General features: G+C 45.0%; 2 protein-coding genes across 3 annotated transcripts in view; one reads left to right on the forward strand and one right to left on the reverse strand.

Moving 5' to 3' along the window:
- The first annotated feature begins 864 nt into the window (after positions 1–864).
- Positions 865–9,391, forward strand: smarca5 (SWI/SNF related, matrix associated, actin dependent regulator of chromatin, subfamily a, member 5). 2 transcript variants are annotated; one of them, XM_062387938.1, is made up of 24 exons: positions 865–1,133; positions 2,202–2,312; positions 2,407–2,573; positions 2,643–2,761; positions 3,363–3,463; positions 3,575–3,754; positions 4,234–4,389; positions 4,483–4,614; positions 4,746–4,814; positions 4,932–5,041; positions 5,150–5,376; positions 5,580–5,701; positions 5,832–5,984; positions 6,077–6,209; positions 6,459–6,607; positions 6,705–6,827; positions 6,923–7,030; positions 7,180–7,293; positions 7,383–7,505; positions 7,609–7,741; positions 7,873–7,991; positions 8,152–8,364; positions 8,464–8,574; positions 8,919–9,391. In XM_062387938.1, the coding sequence occupies exons 1-24, from the start codon at positions 1,062–1,064 to the stop codon at positions 8,982–8,984; spliced, it is 3,111 nt and encodes a 1,036-aa protein (XP_062243922.1). In that variant the 5' UTR covers positions 865–1,061; the 3' UTR covers positions 8,985–9,391. The 2 variants fall into 2 exon arrangements, with proteins under 2 accessions (XP_062243922.1, XP_062243923.1); XM_062387939.1 differs by having other exon boundaries at positions 2,661–2,761.
- A 30-nt stretch (positions 9,392–9,421) lies between these two features.
- Positions 9,422–21,406, reverse strand: part of frem3 (Fras1 related extracellular matrix 3) — a 29,465-nt gene continuing 17,480 nt past the window's right edge. Inside the window, exons 4-24 of the mRNA XM_062387940.1 lie at positions 20,919–21,149; positions 20,692–20,817; positions 20,253–20,504; positions 17,197–17,346; positions 16,895–17,104; positions 16,233–16,430; positions 15,989–16,153; positions 15,660–15,842; positions 15,446–15,576; positions 14,361–14,519; positions 13,963–14,266; positions 13,746–13,877; positions 13,334–13,665; positions 13,020–13,212; positions 12,829–12,933; positions 12,332–12,459; positions 12,100–12,234; positions 11,541–11,667; positions 11,243–11,430; positions 11,005–11,151; positions 9,422–10,920 (exon numbers count right to left, since the gene is read on the reverse strand). Of these exons, the coding sequence (XP_062243924.1) occupies positions 10,369–10,920; positions 11,005–11,151; positions 11,243–11,430; positions 11,541–11,667; positions 12,100–12,234; positions 12,332–12,459; positions 12,829–12,933; positions 13,020–13,212; positions 13,334–13,665; positions 13,746–13,877; positions 13,963–14,266; positions 14,361–14,519; positions 15,446–15,576; positions 15,660–15,842; positions 15,989–16,153; positions 16,233–16,430; positions 16,895–17,104; positions 17,197–17,346; positions 20,253–20,504; positions 20,692–20,817; positions 20,919–21,149 (4,148 nt within the window). The 3' untranslated portion in view covers positions 9,422–10,368. The remainder of the gene's footprint in view (positions 10,921–11,004; positions 11,152–11,242; positions 11,431–11,540; positions 11,668–12,099; positions 12,235–12,331; positions 12,460–12,828; positions 12,934–13,019; positions 13,213–13,333; positions 13,666–13,745; positions 13,878–13,962; positions 14,267–14,360; positions 14,520–15,445; positions 15,577–15,659; positions 15,843–15,988; positions 16,154–16,232; positions 16,431–16,894; positions 17,105–17,196; positions 17,347–20,252; positions 20,505–20,691; positions 20,818–20,918; positions 21,150–21,406) is intronic.

Raw genomic sequence — 21,406 nt, forward strand, 5'->3', positions numbered from 1 at the left:
TCGCGTACTGTGCCTGTTCCCGCGGAGGAATTGTTTTTTTTGCATCAACACCGGAAGTGTCATGTGCAGAGACAATGCGGAGTCCTGCTTGATAACAATATTTAAATGTAGTAAACCCGTGGTTGAGATATGTATGAGCTTATATACACTACACAGCAGGGGGTCCGCGGAGGTACTACAGGGGGGCTCTACATTTTTGGTGGATTTGGTGGATTTTGTCCACAAATTTAAATTAACATGAATCAAACATATCGTAGCGAACGGATACATGGAGGCAGAAGACGTCATCTTTCTGTGTATTGATTGAATAGCTTAGTATTGAATGCACAATAATAGGGTAGCTATGTTTACACATGGCATAAGGCCCAGTTTAATATAAAACACAATTGTACACAATATATATAGTAGGGGGTCCCTGCTCCATCTCTCTATCAGTTTGGGGGTCCTTGGCCTGGAAAACGATGAAGTCCCCTGCTGCAAATCATCACTTCCCGAGCTCTCAAGTATTCACATCCTTTATGAAGACCAGCGTATATTTAACAATACTACATTGTTATGATATTTGATAACAAGTTAAAGTCAAGCACTCATATTTTACCCAAAGCATAGATATTAATTCGAGAAATGTGCTTTAAATATACATATTTAAACAAAAGAAGATAAAAGTTTAAATGAACTAAGAATTTTATCTAATCTTTTCAAGTCTAGTTTATTTATTCATATTAAAATCCCTGGAGGGAATGGCATCAGGTAAGAACTCTATAAAGGCTAGCTAGATAGAAAGGTTTCCAACGGTCCTGAAGGCATCATCCCAGAGTCTCGCGATAGCACGCACGCACCGGATAACATTATCGGGCTGAGAGCGCGGGTGCCCGAAAGAAACCTTTGCTAGCGAGGCTGCGGCTCCTGAGACGCTGCGGAGTCTTTTCATTAAAAACAACAGGATTCTTCTCGTTTAACGAGACCTAGCCCGGAGTATCTTCAGCGGCTTCCACACGGGACGACACCGGGCAGCTGATTACGGACCATAGACCCGGACCGAAGGGGAAATTCGTCTGAAAATGTCCGAAAGCGAAAACTTCGTGCTGCCGCGGGAAGAGCTCCCTGAAGTTGAAGAAGCCGGAGGAGCGGAGGTAAAGACGGTGAATACCCGGAGAGTCTCCTCAACACCGGAGACATTTCTCACTAAACCCCCGGCATGAGTCTAAACTTTGACCCTCCTATGTCTGTTTAATTCGGCTTCGTGAAAAACTTTCACTGTTGTCGACGTGAATGCGGGCTGTGTTAGCTAGTTAGCCGGTGATAGCATTAGCTCTCTCCGGTGCTGAAGCTAACGTCAGAGCTCTGAGCATCAGCGGTGAGGCCAGGCCGTTTCATAAGGGCTCACGCTGCTAGCTTAACCCCGTTAGCTTAACCCCGTTAGCTTCCCAGTTATGGTCGCGGCGTGTGTTTTTGTTTACCACCGGACCAAAGTCACTCGAAGTTCGGATCGTAGTGACCGTGATGCTGCGGCTCTTTGGGGAAGCATTAGAACAGAGGAGAGCCGCAGCAGCAGCTCGGGGCTCAGCGCGGTCCCACCAGGGTCTTTGTTTTCAGATGCTGCCTCAGAGCTCCCCGGTCTGTCACTAGACTTCCGCTGCTGTTGTTGTGAAGAGGATCAACAAACAAACAGCTCGAGTTCTCTCATCTGAGCACAGCGGTATCTTAGATAAGATCAATAAAAATGATTGAACACAGAACATATAAATACGTTAACTCTTTAAAAACAACTCCATGAGATTGGAATACTACTCCACAGCACGTGCTGTATTACTATTTCATTTACATATCCTATATGTGCCAAATTATTTTTGATTATTTAATGATCAATACATTATCTCTATTCCAAATTTGAACTAGTTAATTTAATTATATAACTAGGTAATAGTCTCTTTATTATCATTTGATCGTTTTAAACCTCTCGTACTTTTTATTTTATTATACTTTGTTATATTTAGAGCAAGATCTGGTACAGGTTTTTACTTTGGGATTTATAAAGGTATGTCTTATATTATGAAGAGTTAAGATATTCTCCTCTGTACAAATATAACATGTCACATCGTCCAACTAATCTAAAGGAAGTCAATGCTGTTAGTCTCTGAGTGAATAGTATTGATTAAGTGTATTAACTTAAGTGGTCTTCTCGTGTTCCTCCTGCTCAGGAGAAGTCTGACTCTTCAGATGCTGGAAAGGAGTCCTCCTCAGATGCCGGTGCAGATGGAGCAGATGCACCATCTTCCTCAGCTGTTGCTCCAGGCTACGAGGAGAAAGTGGTAAGTGGCCCTGTAGCTCACATCGCACGCCACAACTCCCTGTTCTCAGATTAATAAGTTAAAGACAATTTTTTTTCCCCGTGTGTGTGTGTAGCTAACGGACCGGACCAACAGATTTGAGTACCTGTTGAAGCAAACAGAGTTGTTTGCTCATTTCATCCAACCAGCCGCACAGAAGACCCCTACCTCTCCGCTGAAGATGAAACCAGGACGTCCTCGCATAAAGAAGGATGAAAAGCAAAACTTGCTGACTGCTGGAGAGTGAGTTTATAACCTCCTACTGTAGAAGTTTAACTCTAAATAGAGTCCGCTGTTTTATGATTTGGAAAGATTGTCTGTGGTTGACAGCAACCGGCACCGTCGGACGGAGCAGGAGGAGGATGAGGAGCTTCTGAGCGAAAGCACCAAGACGACCAATGTCTGCGCTCGTTTTGACGATTCTCCCTCTTGTAAGCAATTACCTGTTTTTATCTGAGCACGAGAAGAAGATACTTTGTGAAGTAGTTGTGGGAAGACTTATTCACCATCAGATAGTGACTGCATCTATTAAAAGTCTGAGAAGGAGTGTTGTGTCGAAATATCACTATGGCAAATAAACCCATGGGAGCTTAATGTTCAATGGAGTTTTGTTAAACTAGCACTCATTCAAAATACCCTAACTGGATGTGCACGTTGCTCCCATGTTTTGGGGAATTATGATCTGGAGTCTGATTTGAGCCTTAAATCCTTACTGACAAAGTTTACAGATAACTTGCTTTGAGAAATAATTGACTGTGCACTGCCAATGCCCTGCATGCACTAGCTACTTATCCGCCATGCTGCTAGCTCATGTAGAACTTTCTGTAAGCCAACAATCCTTCCTTGGTTTGAGAACAGAGCTTGGATCCACATTATTAGGGTAGAAGGAGTGTTAATGCCATAAAATGTCACATTTCCTCGATTAAAATGGATAGTGGATTGTTGACATCTCAAAGATCTCGATATAAAATTGTCAGTTGGCCCACCCTAATGCAAAAGTGATCATTATTTGTGTTTTTATCCCACATCTAGATGTCAAAGCTGGAAAAATGAGGGACTATCAGGTCCGTGGCCTGAACTGGCTCATCTCTTTGTATGAAAATGGCATCAATGGCATCCTCGCTGATGAAATGGTGAGTGGCTCTCTAGCGGTCCAAAGCATCACTTTTACATTAGTATGTGTATATTTAGTTTTTCCATGAATTGTCCTGCCTCACACCCTCTCTCGCTCTGCTGTTTCTTAGGGTTTGGGTAAAACTCTACAGACCATCGCCCTGCTGGGTTACATGAAGCACTACAGAAGCATCCCGGGTCCCCACATGGTGCTGGTGCCCAAGTCCACGTTATACAACTGGATGAACGAGTTCAAACGATGGGTGCCTTCTCTTCGTGCAGTCTGCCTGATTGGAGACAGAGAGCAGAGGGTAGGCTGCGTCTGAATTTTGTATTTATCTGGAAGCTGACCTTCAACAAAAAACATGATTATTTTAATTAGATTTTGTGTTTCAGTCTAATGCTTCATATTAGATTCATTAAAGTCGGTCAAGCCACATTTTAGCATAGTTGCTTCAGTTTTTACAAAATAACAGTTTTCAGACTCTATTTTGATGTCTGGTTTGGGGGTATAGTTACTATCATTACTGATCTGAAATTTGGGTAAAATACATTCACGGCTGGGATCTTTAAAAGGAAATCCTTAAGATCATGTGATAATGTCCTTTCTTCTTCTGTGAGAGTCAACGTGAGTATCTGATGAGTTGAGAAAGAGAACTGAGGAGATGCTTTAGTTGTCAACAGCATGCACAAGATTCTTTTTCAGATATGCCGAATTAGCATTGTAAATTCTAGGTTACTGTCACAGGTCAAGAAAGTAAAATGCTGAACATGTTTGCCTTGTTCTCAGAATGCTTTGATCAGAGATGTGCTGCTACCAGGAGAGTGGGATGTGTGCGTCACATCCTACGAGATGCTCATCATTGAAAAGGCGGTGTTCAAGAAGTTCAACTGGAGGTACCTCGTAATCGACGAAGCCCACAGGATCAAGAATGAGAAATCAAAGGTCAGACAATAAAACAGATATTCACATGTTTAGCAACCATTAAATGTAGCAGGGTAGTCCAGGAAAGCTAAAACTGTGTTTGTTTTCCCACAGCTATCAGAAATTGTACGAGAATTCAAGACCACCAATCGTTTACTGCTGACTGGAACACCCCTTCAAAACAACCTCCACGAGCTATGGGCTCTGCTCAACTTCCTGCTGCCTGACGTCTTTAACTCCTCAGAGGTGAGACCTGATGAGAATCAAGGGGAATATTACTGAAAACATAACATCTTTACTTCAAGTCTGTTTAGTAGAACAGTGTTTTCCCCAGTTGTACTAATCTTTCACATTTTAATTTTCCCCTACCTCTTAAGGACTTTGACTCCTGGTTCGACACAAACAACTGCTTGGGTGACACGAAGTTGGTTGAACGTCTTCACACTGTATGTATTGAATTCCCTCGATGACAACTTATAGCTGAACTGTTCTTTCAAATTCATTCTAAACGTATTATTCTGGTGTGGATTGTAGCTTTTTAAAGCCGCTGTTCTTTTGTGTAGGTTCTACGCCCTTTCTTGCTCCGTCGTATTAAAGCTGACGTGGAAAAAACTTTGCTCCCAAAAAAAGAGATCAAGATGTACGTGGGCCTTAGCAAGATGCAGCGAGAGTGGTAAGCAGTTGACCTTTACATGTTTAAAATTTAGCCCCAAGCATGTCCCCTCCCCCCTCCATCTTTAATGCAGGTAATGTAATATGGACCTTTGTTGCAACCCGTCAGGTACACAAAGATTCTGATGAAGGACATTGACATTCTGAACTCAGCGGGTAAGACGGACAAGATGCGCCTGCTGAACGTTCTCATGCAGCTCAGAAAATGTTGCAACCACCCGTACCTGTTCGACGGAGCTGAGCCAGGTCCTCCGTACACAACTGACCTGCATCTGGCCGTGAACAGCGGGAAGATGGTGGTGCTGGAGAAGCTGCTACCCAAGATGAAGCAGCAGGGTATGTGGATTATCACTGGAATGTCCTGTTCTTTTTCAATTAGCATTTCATTTAAAAACTGTTCATATATTGTGAACAAAGATGTGCAGAGCAGACGTAATATATCGAAAGGAATATTCCTTGAATAGTCAATATTTAAACATACCAAGACGTAATTAAACTCTTCTGTAAATTTAACTTACAACCATTATCCATTTTCCCAGGTTCCCGTGTGCTCATCTTCAGTCAGATGACCAGGGTGCTGGACATCTTGGAGGACTACTGCATGTGGAGGAACTACTCGTACTGCCGCTTGGATGGTCAGACGCCGCACGAGGAAAGACAGGTAAGACGCTCACTGTCTCGAATTATGTTACAAGTCAGGGTCTTTGAGATTAGATTTATATGAAGTGAGTGTATGGGTACTGAGTGCAATATGAGACACTCAAGCTTCTAGTATCTTTGCTTGTTTTCAGATCTCTATCAACGCATTCAATGAGCCCGACAGCCCTAAGTTCATCTTCATGTTGAGCACCAGGGCCGGTGGGTTGGGGATCAACCTGGCAACAGCCGACGTCGTCATCCTCTACGACTCGGACTGGAACCCTCAAGTCGACCTGCAGGCCATGGTTCGTACTTTGAAGTAGTTAGGGGACGGATACCTGAACACGGTTGGTTTCTGACCTGGGATAACATAATTAGTTTGATCTTCTCATTTCAGGACCGAGCTCACAGGATTGGTCAGCAGAAGCAGGTACGCGTCTTTCGTTTCATCACCGAAAACACAGTGGAGGAGAGGATCGTAGAGAGGGCCGAGATGAAACTGCGGCTGGACTCCATTGTCATCCAGCAAGGTAAATCCTCATCAGCTGAGTTATGATTTCAAGTGAACATGGCCATAAAAGCAAGTTTTAACATCCACATGTGCTATGAGAGAGAGAGCAGATTGAACCTGTCACACTTGAACAAACAGATTTGATTGAAATTCAGAATAATATTCAAGAATTAGCGTTTCTCATCGGTACAGAATTTTTTAAATTGTAAATAAAATAAGATGGGAGGTTTGTGTTAGTGATCGTTTTTGGGGTTTCTTTGTTTTACAGGAAGACTCGTGGATCCGAACGCAAACAAGCTGGGTAAGGATGAGATGCTGTCCATCATCCGTCACGGTGCCACACACGTGTTCGCTTCCAAAGATAGTGAGATCACAGATGAGGACATTGATGAAATCCTGGAGAGAGGTGAAAGAAAGGTGAGCAAAAGAGTCAATCTCTTGATCAGCATTTCCTAATAAATGCTTTTTCTTGCGTGAAATTTAAACTTAAAACTCTGATCTTGTCATATACTAGACCATGGAGATGAAAGAGAAGATGTCGTCTCTGGGTGAGAGTACCCTGAGAAACTTCACCATGGACACAGAGAACAGCAGCGTGTACAAATTTGAAGGAGAGGACTATAGAGAGAAGAAAAAGGTAAAGAAACCAACAACAGTAATCCGTCTATTTCTCATCCCAGCGATAGGAACCCTCGAGACATTACCTTATTCCCTTCTTTTGTCTTCATTCAGGTCATTAACAACTGGATCGAGCCGCCCAAGAGAGAGAGGAAAGCCAATTACGCTGTGGATGCCTACTTTAGAGAAGCCCTGCGTGTCAGTGAACCCAAAGCGCCCAAGGTATGGACTGATCATCGTTCAAACACCCAGAGGAAAAAAATATATAAGAAAGAATGTGTAATGTCAGCGTACTTATGCTGGATGGTTTGTAATCCGGTTTGTAATCCGGTTTGTGGCATAACATTTGTCTATTTGACTCGATTTCCCAGGCTCCTCGTCCTCCCAAGCAGCCAAATGTCCAGGACTTCCAGTTCTTCCCTCCTCGTCTCTTTGAGCTTCTTGAAAAGGAAATTCTCTTCTATAGGAAGACCATAGGCTACAAGGTACAAATATATATTTCAGACAAGATTGGGTTTGCTATTAATATCTTGAGAAATGTCTCTTAAGTCGTTCTGTGGCCTTGTCTTCTTAGGTTCCCCGTAACCCGGAAGTGCCAAACTCTGCTCAGGCGCAGAAAGAGGAGCAGGCAAAGATTGACGAGGCCGAGGCTCTCACAGAGGAGGAGCTGGAGGAGAAGGAGAACCTGCTGCAACAGGTACTGAATCTTCTCAATCAATGGTCTCAATTTTTGACTGGTGTACTGCAAATCCAAAACCTTGTTTGTGTGCACGCTGTGATTATGTGTACTGTCTCTGCAGGGATTTACTATTTGGAACAAACGTGACTTCAACCAGTTCATCAAAGCCAACGAGAAGTGGGGAAGAGATGATATCGAGAACATCGCCAGAGAAGTGGAGGGGAAAACCCCTGAAGAAGTGATGGAATATTCTGGTAAAAAATCTAGCTGTCCTCTTCTGCCTGGAAAGCCAAACCAAATCTAAAAGCAAAAACGACTGACTGTTTTAAACCTAAATTTGTGGGTAGATGATGATTTAGATTTGAATATTGGCTTCTTCCTCCAGCTGTTTTCTGGGAGCGCTGCAATGAGCTGCAGGACATCGAGAAGATCATGGCCCAGATCGAGAGAGGAGAGGCCAGGATTCAGAGAAGGATTAGCATCAAGAAAGCACTCGACTCAAAGGTAGCTGACTGTTCACTTGTGGTTTAAACAAGTTACTTTGATTTGGTAAAAGTCTTCAACTCTAGATCGCCCTCTGATCCCTTAACTGTCTCTAAATCACATTATCCTCGGTTCTTGGTTAATTAATGGTGCCTCAACGTGTTCCCATCTCCTCCCTTAGATTGGTCGCTACAAGGCTCCCTTCCACCAGCTCCGTATTTCCTACGGCACCAACAAAGGCAAGAACTACACGGAGGAGGAGGACCGCTTCCTCATCTGTATGCTCCACAAGCTGGGCTTCGACAAGGAGAGTGTGTACGATGAGCTGCGCCAGTGCATCCGCAACTCGCCTCAGTTCCGCTTCGACTGGTTCCTCAAGTCCAGGACCGCCATGGTGAATTTTGGCTTCATTGCACCATTTGTCCTGTATTTATATTATATAGTGTTATTGACCTAATGATTAAAATTGTGCTTTTGTAAATTTGTTGTACAGGAGCTTCAGAGACGATGCAACACCCTAATTACGCTGATAGAGAGAGAGAACATGGAGCTGGAGGAGAGGGAGAAGGCGGAGAAGAAGAAACGAGGTCCAAAGGGTGCATCAGTAAGTCATGAGTCCAAAAACTAAAAACTCAGGGCAGAAACATTAATACAGTCCAGAAATAGAACATTTTGGGAGATGTATATGATTTTCCTGTATCCTTTACGTCTGGTTAATTGAATGTGTAGAAGTATTTTTGGATAACACTGAAATTAGCTAAACTAATCAAATTCTTAAAGTCCTGTGTGTTTGATCCATTAATCCACCATGATCTGCTTTATATGCCGACTGTGTCACTCTTTTTATAGTAACTCTCCTGACTCACTCCAAACTACTTACACCACTACCGTTGCACAAAACTCAATTCCTGCTCATATGTCTTTCCTCTTTGTCTCCTCTTCTTCCAGGCTCAAAAACGAAAGTCAGAGGGAACCCCCGACGGTCGCGGACGCAGGAAGAAGCTCAAGTTGTGAAGCTGTTGACGAGCAGCGGGATCAGAATTTGAGAGCGCAGCCAGCTCCAGTACTGTTAGTTCTAGTGTCTGTGTTTGTTTAGCAGGTACTGTGTTAAACACCCCGACGGACTGATCTGGTCGTTTTTTAGGTTTTTAGGAAGTGCTCCTCTACAAGCCGGCCTCGTCGTCACTGGCCCTGAACACTGCAGCTGTGCTGGTTTAGTTTTTGTTTGCTAGTCCTTTTTTTTTTTACAAGTACTTCATTGAAATAAATGTATTTATGCCTGTTGGTTGTACTACATTCCATTGCTTGAAACGATATGTACCTTCTTTTTTTTTTAAGAAAAACATTTGTTCTTTTATCTTCCTATGTGAAGTAGAAAATGTCTTTTGATCAAAAATAAACCTCCCCCCTTTTTTAAAGAAGTGTGTGCACTATATTAAATAAAACACCAATTCCAAAAAAAGGACATTTATATTTGGCAGTTGAAGTGTACAAACATCCATCACTAGAAACTGACACAAAATAAAAAAGCCATAAAATTCTACTAACAATTGGCACATTCAAATAAACTGTAGAGGAATATTCATAATGTTTGATACTGCACTTGTTTTGTCTCCAAACTTGACTGACAAACTAGAAATAAGTATAGTTCATGATTCTTCAAGTTTCACCAGGTTGTAATACCTTTTAGTCCTGCTGTGAAATGTACACAGATTGTTTTTTGCATCCGACTTCAGCCACATTAACCTGAAAAAATGTTTTATAATCTGCTTTATCAAGACAAAATATGACATTTAAATATCCCTTTCGGTGACACCATGGTGATATTGTTAAATCAGCGGTGGGCTGGTATACTGAAGGCTTCTCGAAGCACAACAGAGACAACAGCAATATTAACAATCATTTATCACATCATTCTTTAAGGTCAACTAACATTCAATCTGCTATTGCTCTAGACAAAACAAATAAATGAACACAGTGAATCACAGTAATAATAAAAAAAACTTTAACTAATTATTTTTAAAGGAGGAACATAGAAAATGTTTCACTTAATGGTTGCCTTTTACTTGGTAAATAATTGCATTCAGTTAATTGGGATTTTCATGCACTTTGCAACCGGTAAAGCTGGGGAATATTTTAAAGGCCTCTACATACATCCAGGATTCAGAATAGGCAATGACCTATAATACATTACAGCGAGAACTAACCACCACCAGAGATCAGTAAGAACACTGGTGCTTCCTCTGTGCGTGGGCCACACACACGTACTGTGCCGTCCACCTGGTTGTTCTCGGCTCCTCAGTGCTACGAGAGTTGGGCATTGAAGGCACATTGGTGAGGGAGACTACAATAGTCTTTTATTTTTAAATAGCAGGCGGGTGCTTGAGGTGGTCCACCTCTAGACCTCCGAGCTGTCTGAGCTGCTCCACATGCCCGCTGAGCCCTGGCTGTGGCCCCTGTACGCAGAAGAAGTTGAGGTGGCGTAGGGCGGGAACTGGCTGCTCTTTTCCCGCCTCTTGCGTCGCAGCAGCAGAATGACGACGGTGGCGATGAGGCAGATGAGCAGGACCAGTCCGATGAGCCCCATCAACATGGGCAGGGTGGAGCGGTTGGCCGGCTCCCTACCAGAGCTCTCCAGCAGGGGGCGCTCCAGGAGAGCGTCGCGGTTTGGGGACCAGGGCTGGCGCTGGCTGACCACCATGCGGTCCGCCCGGTCCAGAGAGATGTGCTGGATGTTGGTGCCCCGGTTGTTGTCGACTCCGATGTCCTGGGCCACGTTGGGGTCGGAGAGGGCGGGGGCGGCGCGGCGGTGGCGAGTGTGGGGCTGCTCAGCGGAGGACACGCTGTGATGGAGGTACTCCACACTGCGCTTGCCAATGTTGCGGTTGGCGTTTTCTTTGGAGCGGACGGTGTAGATAGTGTGGATGAACCATTCTCGACCGGCAGCCACCTGGGGAAGAGAGATAGTTCAGCTGGATCCTTCTGTGTCTACGTGTTAATATGAAACTCATGAATATCGTAAGTATTCAAAGACCTGGAAAAGTGGAGATGACGACAGCGTGAATCCGTCTGACCCCGGCTGTCGGACCAAAGACAGAGCTCCAGCTGTGTCCTGGGCCAGTGTGGCCTTAAAAGCGACATCGCCAAAGGCTGTAGCCTGAGTGTCCGGCTGGGCCTTGTCCTGCAGAGCAACACACACACAAATCAGGAATGAGATCCAGCTCGTTCGGCTTCAACAACACAACCCAAAGTCTTGTCCTTTCCCATCTTACCAGAATCTTGAATCTGTAAAGCAGAGTGGAAGCGTCGGCCAGGCAGCCGTACTCCTTGTTGGTTGGGTTGTATTTGGGAACGTAGCCGTCTGCTCCGGTGCAGAGGAAAACCTTCTCGATGCTGCAGGCGAACGAGTCGCCCAGATTCTGGACCGGGTCCACCATCACACGACCGTAGATCATGGAGCCTGAAGCACAAGAACAGGTGGAATGGTAAGAGGGACTACAATCTGGGATTCTCTTAAGGGTCATGAGCTGTAAATTGACTTAAGGCCCCTGGGTGGCAGTGTTGTCGTACCGTCTGAGAAGGCAGCATCAGTCCCCTCTCCGAAGCCCAGGGAGCCATCGGACAACCACAACTCCTTCTTGGACAACAGGAACATCTGAGTGTTGAGGCTGAACTCTGCCGCAACCGGGTCGCTCACCTGGAACACACGACACGGGTGATCATACCAAGACCAGTTCAGCGATTAGGAAATAAACAGCAATAAGCAATGGTGGAGAGACGGACATGGGACAACAAAGGGGTGAATCCAAGATTTTTCTTTTAATTTTCTTTAACTTTCTTAACCTTTCATAATAAGATGAGCCCTTTCCCTTGTGCCCTTCTAGTGTCGTAGATGTATTTGTTTCATTATAAAACCATAAGGTGCAAGATAATATAACCTTGGTTTCCTGAACTATATTCCAATTAGTTTTGAGGTATTTTGATATTTCCAACTTGCGGACCAACCAGAGAAACCAGAAAGCCATATTCAACTTATTTGAAAGTTATTGTGAAGGTGGCATTTTGCAGTGTCCTCATTAAAATCTGTGCTCTCTGTGGGGGGGATTTATGTCAGGATGTCTAGACGAACCTGCTGGAAGCGAATGTCCATGTCAAAGGTCAGAGGCTCTCTTGGGTGGCAGACAGGAGGGATGCTGAACTCTCCGTTGGGGGAGGCGATGCAGGGGGTCATCTTCACCGTGTAGGTTCCAGAGTAATCTCGCACCTACAGAGCACGTCACAGGGGAACGATGTGAGCGCCTGGGGTTAAGTGTGTGAGGTCTGCTTTACATTGGGATTCTGCTTCCTCAGCGACGACTCACAGCAAAGTCTGAGACGAAGCTCCACTGCTGCATGGGCTGGTTGTAGGTGGGCTCCGTCCGGACGAGGCCGAGGGTGAACGTCAGCCCGGGGTGGTTGGCGCACATCACCATGGAGGACACGCTGCTCCCTGAAAACAAGTGTATAAACTCGTCATAAATCGTCAACGCTGCGTTAAAGTTGTGTTCATCTTTTTTTTGTATTTATAGAATGACTTTTGATGTATTGTTTGTGCCACTTGCTTCCTGACTGTAAACGCTGCAGGGTGATTTTGACATTTACTGAAATGACCTCTGGCACTTAAACACAGGAAGGACCCCCGATGTGGAACTCCAGGAATAGATGAAGAGGGGACGTGGACCACAGGGTAATCCAATATGTGGCTGCATGTATAGAATGACCCCACAGAATAGGTTTAGGGTGTGGGTTGGGTGTGTACGTGTGTCTTGGTGTGTGTGTGTGTGTGTGTGTGTGTGTGTACATGTCAGCAGCTCTCTACCTGGATGAGACATCACAAACTGTCCCCTGAAGCGAGCCTCGGTCTTGAAGTTGACAACCAGACGGCCCTCCTCATTTATCCGCATGCTGGTGGGGTACATGGCTCCTATGAGAACAGAGAGTATAGTTTTACAAATGTCAGTTATTGTCTCCACCAACCCGGAGCCGCGTGGTTCCTAGGGGAGGACGCACCTTGCAGCTCAGACTCAGGAGGGCTGCCGATGCCGTCCTGCCACAGAATAGCCGTATCGTACACGAAGGTGAGTTTGAGCTCGGACTGCAGGTCGAAATGCTGCCAGCCTCCCACACCCACGGGAGAGTGGAAGACGTATGACACGAAGAGTGGGACACGCAAGGTGACGTAGGACTGGACGAGGTTCAGCACCTGAACAAGAGGGAAGAAAAGAGACAATTTGGAGAAAGCTGTAAGAAGTTTTTACTATGGATTTAATTTACCCTTTCAAGCTAACATTGTGCGAGCTGTTTTTCCTCTATGTACTTCCTACCTGTCCATCTGTGCCGATGGAGCCTCCGCAGTCATTCAGGAGCTCGGACATGTCGTAGTAGCTGGTGAACTCCCAGAGGCAGGCCTCCAGGTTGAGGTTCCTGTAGAAGCGCAGAGAGTTGGCCGAGCGCATGATGTTGCTGTACTGGTAGGGGGAAGTCTCGCCGATGATCTCCGGGTTCTTTGTGGCGTCGGTGATGAAGCCGTGGCCCGTTTGGATCTCGTTGAAGTCCAGTAAGTTGGAGCAGCGGTGGTTTCCCACACGTGTGCCGTCCGGGCTCAGGGTGAGCTCGAAGTTGGACATAGGGCGTGTGGAGATCACCGGCAACATGCCTGTCGAGAGCAGGAAGCTGGTTGTTATCAGGGTTTACTTAAGATTAATAACTAATGATGATCGTATGTTGAAAGCTTACCATCCATGTGAGGCATGTTGACAGTCAGTTTGATGAGGTTGGGGAAGTCTGGGTCGTCGGGGCCGGTGTAACGGATCTTAGCAGAGAAAGGTTCGGCTCCGACAGTCCCTTGGACACGAGGCTGACACATACCTGCCAAGAGTTAAAGTCAGTTAAAGCAATTATCTCCATATCAGCACAACACTCTTCACCGGAGTCTCCTCTGTGTCCTGCTCACCCTCCTCCTTGCTGATTACAGCTATGGGACTGGACAGCTCCAGGCCTGCGTCTCCGTTGGCGTTGAAGGCTCTCGCCGCACACTGAACCCTGGAGCCGGCTTGGAAGTAGATTGAATCCAAGGTGATGGACTTGGTGTTGGTGAAGAAAGTGTTGGTGTCCACCTCCCTCATGGGGCTGGTCACCCCATCGGACCCGGTGGGAGCGCTGACCAGCCAGCGGTACTGGGTGAGGGTGTCGTTGATGTTCTCCGAAGAGCAGATGGAGCCCGTTTTGTCAAAGTCGTTGTACTTAGGGTTGCAGGCCTGACAGAGAAGAAGGAAAAACAGATAAACAACCATTCAAGTTCTGTATTTTCTAAATGATGAACAGAAAGTGAAGCAGCAGCATCCCACTCACCGTCACGCAGACAACAGGGTAACCGTTTTGTGGCTGGGGCTTGTCTTTGGTTTTCATGGTGTCATCGTACATGAGCAGGGAGACCACCTGGGGCACTGCAGGGAAGGTGACGTCTGCTACACTGTCCATCTCCTCAATGTAGACGATGGCTTTGTTCATCTGGCGAGGACAAGAAAGTTAGCAGGCTGTCCACATTAAAGACTGGCCAACATTTTAAATGAAGCTGTGACCTCTGCTGGTGAGGTTACAGTTTTGGTCTGATCCAAGGTCAAAGGATGAGACCAAAGACGAGAGGCTGGTCTCATGCTAATCCCTCTCCAACAAATCAAAAGTTTGTTAGTTTAATAACTATACCATCTTGGCAGCCAGTATGTAAAAGCAATTACCTTTCAGTACATTGTGCATTTAACATCCAATTGAACATGCAATATTAACTCTGAGCTGTCCCACACAATTTGATGGCAATTCACACATACAGCGTACGTGATGCTGTGGCTGCATGATCGTCTTACAGGTCGTAACTCATAGGTCATGGGTCTAATAATCTTTAAATTTAGATTCCTGCACAAAGACCTTATAGTCTGTGTGTTGATTGAGATATTACCAAAAAATATTAGCTGAATTATCTACAAGTCTCCTCTGGTTCAGATTAATATGAAAACACCTATATTATTGGGATCGTTTTTGATGCAAATTAGAATTTTTTTTTTCATCTACCATAAAAGCTAAAGACAATTTAGCCAGAGACAAAGCTATTTCTGTCACGTGAGCAGTACCTGCCTGATGTGGAGTACAGGGTTAGAATATCACGGTTCTGTTTTTAGGTTCGTCTACTGTTTGGCTCGGCTGGGACATTCCCCTCAGCATCTCATTCCAACCGGACAAGCTTTTTATATAGCTCTGTGGTTCAGGCTTGCTGACAGCAATGCCAGCTGCTGCCTGGCTATTTAAACATGGGGCTGACATGACAGGGCGCACGCTCACGTGTGTAGATGTACAGCACTGTACATGTGCACCTGCAGGATTTGAGGATTTACACCTTATGTAAGTGTGTGTGTCTGATTGTGTGTGTGCCATTGTCTCACCTGTACTTCAGCCACCATGTTGTCGTCAGGCTTCATGTGCACGACGAAGGCCTCTCTCATCTCTCTCTGACCGTCGTAGAGGATCTCGATCTCCACAAAGTGTTCCTTCTCACCCTCCTTGAACTCGACATCTTAGAAACCCAGACAAAGGAGTGAGGAACGAGCCAAAAGATCAAATCTCCAACGTAAAATTGCCACTACACCGGGTTCTTACCCTCTGACAGAGGGTTGTAGTCCTCCCCAGAGGTCGCAGAGCCATCTTTGGTGTGCACCCTCACTACTGAGACCTTGGATGTGTCTCCGCTACGCACGATAGGAATCTTCACTATCGCCACATCTCCTTTGACCTGGGGTTCACGAATACTGTACTTGATCTCAGAGAAACGGATGATGGGCTCTGGACGAGGAAATAGAGGGAACCACCATCAATATCAGGTTAATCACAAAACCTTTCACTGATATGAACTGAATATGTCCAGAAACAGAAGAACAACACTAGTTGTTTGCTTGTTTCTGGGAATCTTAAATATGTAAACCACTCACTGTCTTTCTCATCTGTGACTGTGACCAGCGCCTCCTTCTGCTCCCCGACAGAGGCTCCGTATGGAGACTTGCTCTTCGGAGATCCCAGGACCAGGCGGAACTCCTCGTCCTCCTCGTGGACGGAGTCGTCCATCAGGCTGACCACACACGGCTTCTCTGTCTCACCTGGAGGACGATTGTCAACAGAGTCAGTGAAGTGCTGCGATGGAACAGATTAGAAAGCTGGAGAGGGGGCGAGTCTCACCTGGTTGGAAGGTGATGATGGATGCATCGGTGTTGGGCCTCTCACTGTAGTCCATCATGACCTGAGCAGAGCCCTGGCGGGTGTAGCAGCGCACCGTGGACACGAGGCTGATGTCTCCACTGCGGTACACTATGGCTTTTACCTCACTGTCAGACTCATCCACCTTGTAGCTGCCTTCTTTAAACTGAACCTTCGGCACTGCAAGGACAATAATCAGCTTGTTACAAGAGCATCTACAGTGAATAACATTTGCACAAATTAGTTACTATATACTATATATTACTCTATAAGCACACACAGCATTATTGTAAGCAGATATAGGGGAATTTGTGTTTGATTGATCATTTGTTAACAAATAAAACTGCTATAACTATTTGTAAAGACACTAGTTAATGATTGTATATATATGTATATAGAAACTGTTTATAAATGTTTCATAATATGATATTTTAATTATTATAGGTCAATGTGTACATGTCTTGTAGTTTGTTATTTGTAAAGGTATAAGAGAAAACTGGAGAGCAATTTATAATCACATAAAACAAATGTATAACACATTTATAACAATGTACTTGTGTGTACTTACTGCTTAAATAATACTTCTAAATAGGGGGATAAAATACACTATTACCAACTTCCGGATTTGTGAATTTGACACTTACAGTCAGTGACGCTATCATTGATGGTGATGGTGGTCTTGCTTGGTTCTCCTAGCACGGCATTCATGGGCATCCTCAACACCAGGTCAAAGGTCTCGGGCCCCTCCAGCTCCGGCTGACCCAGGTCGTCCAGGATGGTCACTCTGAACGTCTGCATGGTCACTCCGGGAGCGAAGTCGAGGTTGCGACTAATGCCGACGTAGTCGAGTCCGGCTGTGGGATGGAGATAGAGAGGAAGGTTGAGTAACGAGGAAATGCACATAACTGAGTGTATGTTTTGTTTGTCAAAGTGCGGCTGACTTCACCTTCTGCAGAGACGGGTTCACTCTTTCTGGAGCGCACGGTGACAGTAGCCGTCTTGGACAGATCAGTCCCTGTCCTCCAAACCTTCACCTCGACGTAGCCTGAACTCTCGTCCACAATATACTCTGGTTCCCCAAAGTACAGCGAGGGCTCTGTGGGATATGAATAAAAGATGAGACATGGATGGGCAGAGCTTCACAAACCGTTAATCAACTTGCTACTTGGTTGGTTTCTCTCAGTAGATCAACATGTTTTGTATCTTTGTGATCGGGCTCAGATTGACTGAGCTGAGCGACCTCCTTCATCTCTGAGTCAGCACAGGAAGAGAGCTGTCATCCCTTCTATCCTGTCCTCCTTCTACCTTCCTCTCACATCCCCTCATCTCATCTGAGTCCAGACCGCTCCGTCTCAACTCAACGCCACAGGACTGAGTTGAACCTGAACATTAAGGTGTGTGCTTGTGTGTGTGTGTGTGTGCACTCAGGATGATGCATGAGCCACAGGAAGCTCTACAGATAGAGCAGCAGATAAGCACTATGGAGAAAGAGGAGTGGGGGTTGGCAGGGACGGAGACCGAGGCAGGGGCAACCTTCCACTTTGCAGAGGGAGAGGGCAAGAATTCGGACCCCTGGAACTCACTGTCAATTCATCTCTCTTCACTAAGGAATAAAGTTTGTTTTCATCATACTCTTTCCAGCCAGTGGTCTTAAAGATCGAGCTGATAGAGCTGCAGATTTGGGCCCAGGCTGTAAATGGTGAGGGGGGGGGGGGGGGGGAAGGGCAATAAAGAAGAAACAGAGAAATCTGCTTTGTCATCTTTGGTACCAAAGTCGTTGTTCTTTATTTCCAGCAAATTGTTTACTAATGCTTAATAGATCAGCTGTTAAGTTTAGGATTATTATTGTGAGAAAAATACTTAGTTTACTTAATGTAATCTATTTTTGGGAATGATGCAGAATAACATGTACATCTATTAGTATCCCCGATAGTGGATGTTTGTAGTCATATACCTTGATGAATCTCACAATGAATTAGAAGAGAAAGGCGTCAGAATGTTTCAAAAGCTGGCATCCTGAAGTTTGTCAACTTTAATGTCTTTTAACTAATTGTCAAAGCATTAGCATAGATCATTCATTAACCACTAATAAAACCATTAGCTGCAATACTGAAACCCATTATGAATTATGTCTTATTAGTAAATGCTTTCTTAATAATTTGCTGGAGGAGGTGAAAACTCAACTTACCATTGACATATTGTTAATTGCTATTGTAGCAATATAAGCGAATATTTGAAAACTTTAGATGGATATTGCCGTTCAACTGACTTTTCTGTGTCCTTTTGTTGACTTTATCACTCCTGTGGTGTTGTCATGTTATATTTAAGCTTTAGTACTTAGAACTACACTAGGTATTAGTGCTTGAGCAGCAGTGGCAGATCTTTAGCGGATTGATTTAGAAGATGACTGACAGGGCGACAGACAACTGATGCTGAGGGAAGGATTTCTGGCAAACGTTCAATGTCTTTCACCCTCCAAGACAGCTACTTAGTATCACAGGGGTTGTGTGGGGGGGAAACTAGAGCCAACATGGCAACCTTAAAGATCAGCGGGAGGAAGAGGAGGACAAATACAGTAACAAAAGAGGCCCGATGTTGGCGAGACTCCAGACCCCAAGTTTACACAGACAGGCAGATGGTTGTACACAGACACACACAGACACACACACACACACACAAACACACACACAGAACCCGATTTATGATGGGGGTGTTACTTCAAGACCCACCAAGAAGTAGCATCACAATAGAGGTTAACACTGAGGAGTCGTCTCTTGTCTCTTCACATGTCTGGGAATGCACGCTGATTATTTATACATAAAATGTCAATTGTGCCTCTGCTCCAAATGGCATGGGAGGGATGCTTGTTCTGCGGGAGGGCCTGTCACTACAAGAGGCAAGTGCAGGAAATTAGCTTCGGTGAAAAGGTGGAGGAAATGTGAGGAAAACAAAATAAAACTTGCAAAAGAAAGAAAGACGAGAAGGACCCAGAGGATTGTCAGAATTTGAGGGGCTACAGTTTGTCAATATTGTTAAGACAAGAGGAAAAAAAAAACAGCATTCCTTCTCAGGTTGAAAATGGAAATGCAGGTAGTCGTATATCTTTAGCAGCATCGTGGTGAATACCATCAAACAGAGGAAGAGTGCAAAAACATGCCAGTCATTTGGATTCCCTGCACAATAGTCCCTCTTTCTCCACCACCTGCCTTTTGGTCCCCGCAGACAAAGGGATGCCCTGTGTTTCCCCCTGAGCTCCCCTGAATGCCAATTAGGACGGGGTCGCTCCAGGAACACAGCGAGGTTCAAAGCTCTTTTATCTGTCAGATGTGCAGATGTGGCCCAACGTTCCCAGAGGCCGCCATTCTCCATCTCAATACCTGCCTATTGTCATCGTGTTTCTAACACTCAGCCAGACAGACAGACTGACACAGACAGAGTGTGTGTGGAGTGTGTAAACAGAGGAGTTATCGTCTGAGCCATTGGAAAAGTTAATGGAGCTGAAAATACAGTCAAGCCTTTGACATAAGTGTCCAGGAGAGCTTTTGTTTTTTGGGAGTTGTGGTTACAGTGCTGATTCTATTAATAATGTGCAGATACCAAAATGACAATGTGGGCAAAGGGCGTAACAGCAGCACATAACGCCATGTGTCCCAGACCTCATAACTCCATAAGTACCTGAATCCAAAACAAAGGCAGACAACTGAAATAACTTTAAAACTCTATCTGCCCCTCCTTCTGTCCATTTATCATTTATCCTTCCATCCATCCATACCTCTGTCTGCTGTAAATAACTATCTATCTATCTCTCTCTCTCTCTCTCTCTCTCTCTCTCTCTCTCTCTCTCTCTCTCTCTCTCTCTCTCTCTCTCTCTCTCTCTCTCTCTCTCTCTACCTACCTACCTACCTACCTACCTACCTATCTATCTATCTATCTATCTTTCTATCTATCTATCTATCTATCTATCTATCTATCCAGCTATCTATCTTGTGCGCCTCTACTCACCATCATCGCTGTCTGCCAAGATGGTGACCCTGGCGGATGGGAAGCTGGCGCCCACCTGGCCGCTCATGGGCATGCTGAGGCTGATGTTGAAGCTCTCCTCCTCCTCATACAGCGAGTCGTCGATGATGATGATGCGACAGAGTTTCTCCCGCTCGTCTTTGTCGAACCGCAGAACGCTGGTGTGGTCCTCGGGCCGAGTGATGTAGTCGGAGTAGGACAAGACAGTGCTTGGCATGGTGCCGGTGGCCGTGGCTGAGGAAATATGGGAATAGAGATGATACTGGGTCATTAAACAGAAAGACATTGAAACAGTAGCTATCAAAAATGGAGAAAATCAGAAAGTCATTATCCTTAATGCGGGTTTTTACGATTTGATGATTGAATTTCTGGCATGTGATGTGATCTTGGTCCCTTAACTCTTCATTCAGGTTCATCTCACCTTGCTGAGTGAAACAAACAACCATGAGTTCTTGGCTGGCGTCTCCCGATCGTCTCACTGGTACCAGCAGCTCCCCAATATCCTCCTCAATCTTAAACTCTGCTTGAGGAATAAACACTGTCGACTCTGTTTTGGACGAGAAACAGATCCAAAGTGTTAAGATCTACTAAAGTTCATTCTTTGGTCAGGAAACCTCTTTTGAAACAACTCAAAAATCTGATTCTCACCATCTCCAGGATCCACAATCTCCACTGTGGCAATGTTTGGAAACTCCAGCACCGCCATGACCGGGTCGGACAGCTGTATCTCGAAGGTCTCCGAGATCTCGAACTCCTGGTCGGTGATGATCTTCACCCTCCAGGTCGCTGTGGTCTGACCAGGGTTGAACTGAACCTGTTTCTGAGCTTTACCTCGGAAGTCCTTATCCTTCTTGGCGGTGCCATCCTTCGTGGCAATACCTGAGGGAGAGGGAGGAAGATAAGTTTGAGACGAAGAAGAAAAGAAGATTCAGGTTCTGACTTAAGTGCTGTTAGATTTCTAAGAGCACTGTTCACACATGCATGTCCAAATAGTCAAATAATGGGAATAATGATTTATTTCACTGGAAATTGCTCACCTTAATGTGATTTTGGAATTAACTAAATATTTAATAAAATTAGAAATCTGACAAAATAATTGCTTCAACTCACTTTATTTATTTTTAGTATAAAGTTGA

Source organism: Platichthys flesus, chromosome 5 (assembly GCF_949316205.1).
Source record: "Platichthys flesus chromosome 5, fPlaFle2.1, whole genome shotgun sequence".
Classification (NCBI taxonomy): Eukaryota; Metazoa; Chordata; class Actinopteri; order Pleuronectiformes; family Pleuronectidae; genus Platichthys; species Platichthys flesus.

Bases quoted from the DNA above. Each gene is read 5' to 3' on its own strand.
- smarca5 (XM_062387938.1), top strand. From the start codon at position 1,062: ATGTCCGAAAGCGAAAACTTCGTGCTGCCGCGGGAAGAGCTCCCTGAA. The intron at 4,390-4,482 runs GTCAGACAATAA...GTTTTCCCACAG, and splicing joins TCAAGAATGAGAAATCAAAG to CTATCAGAAATTGTACGAGA. The intron at 8,575-8,918 runs GTAAGTCATGAG...CTCTTCTTCCAG, and splicing joins GAGGTCCAAAGGGTGCATCA to GCTCAAAAACGAAAGTCAGA.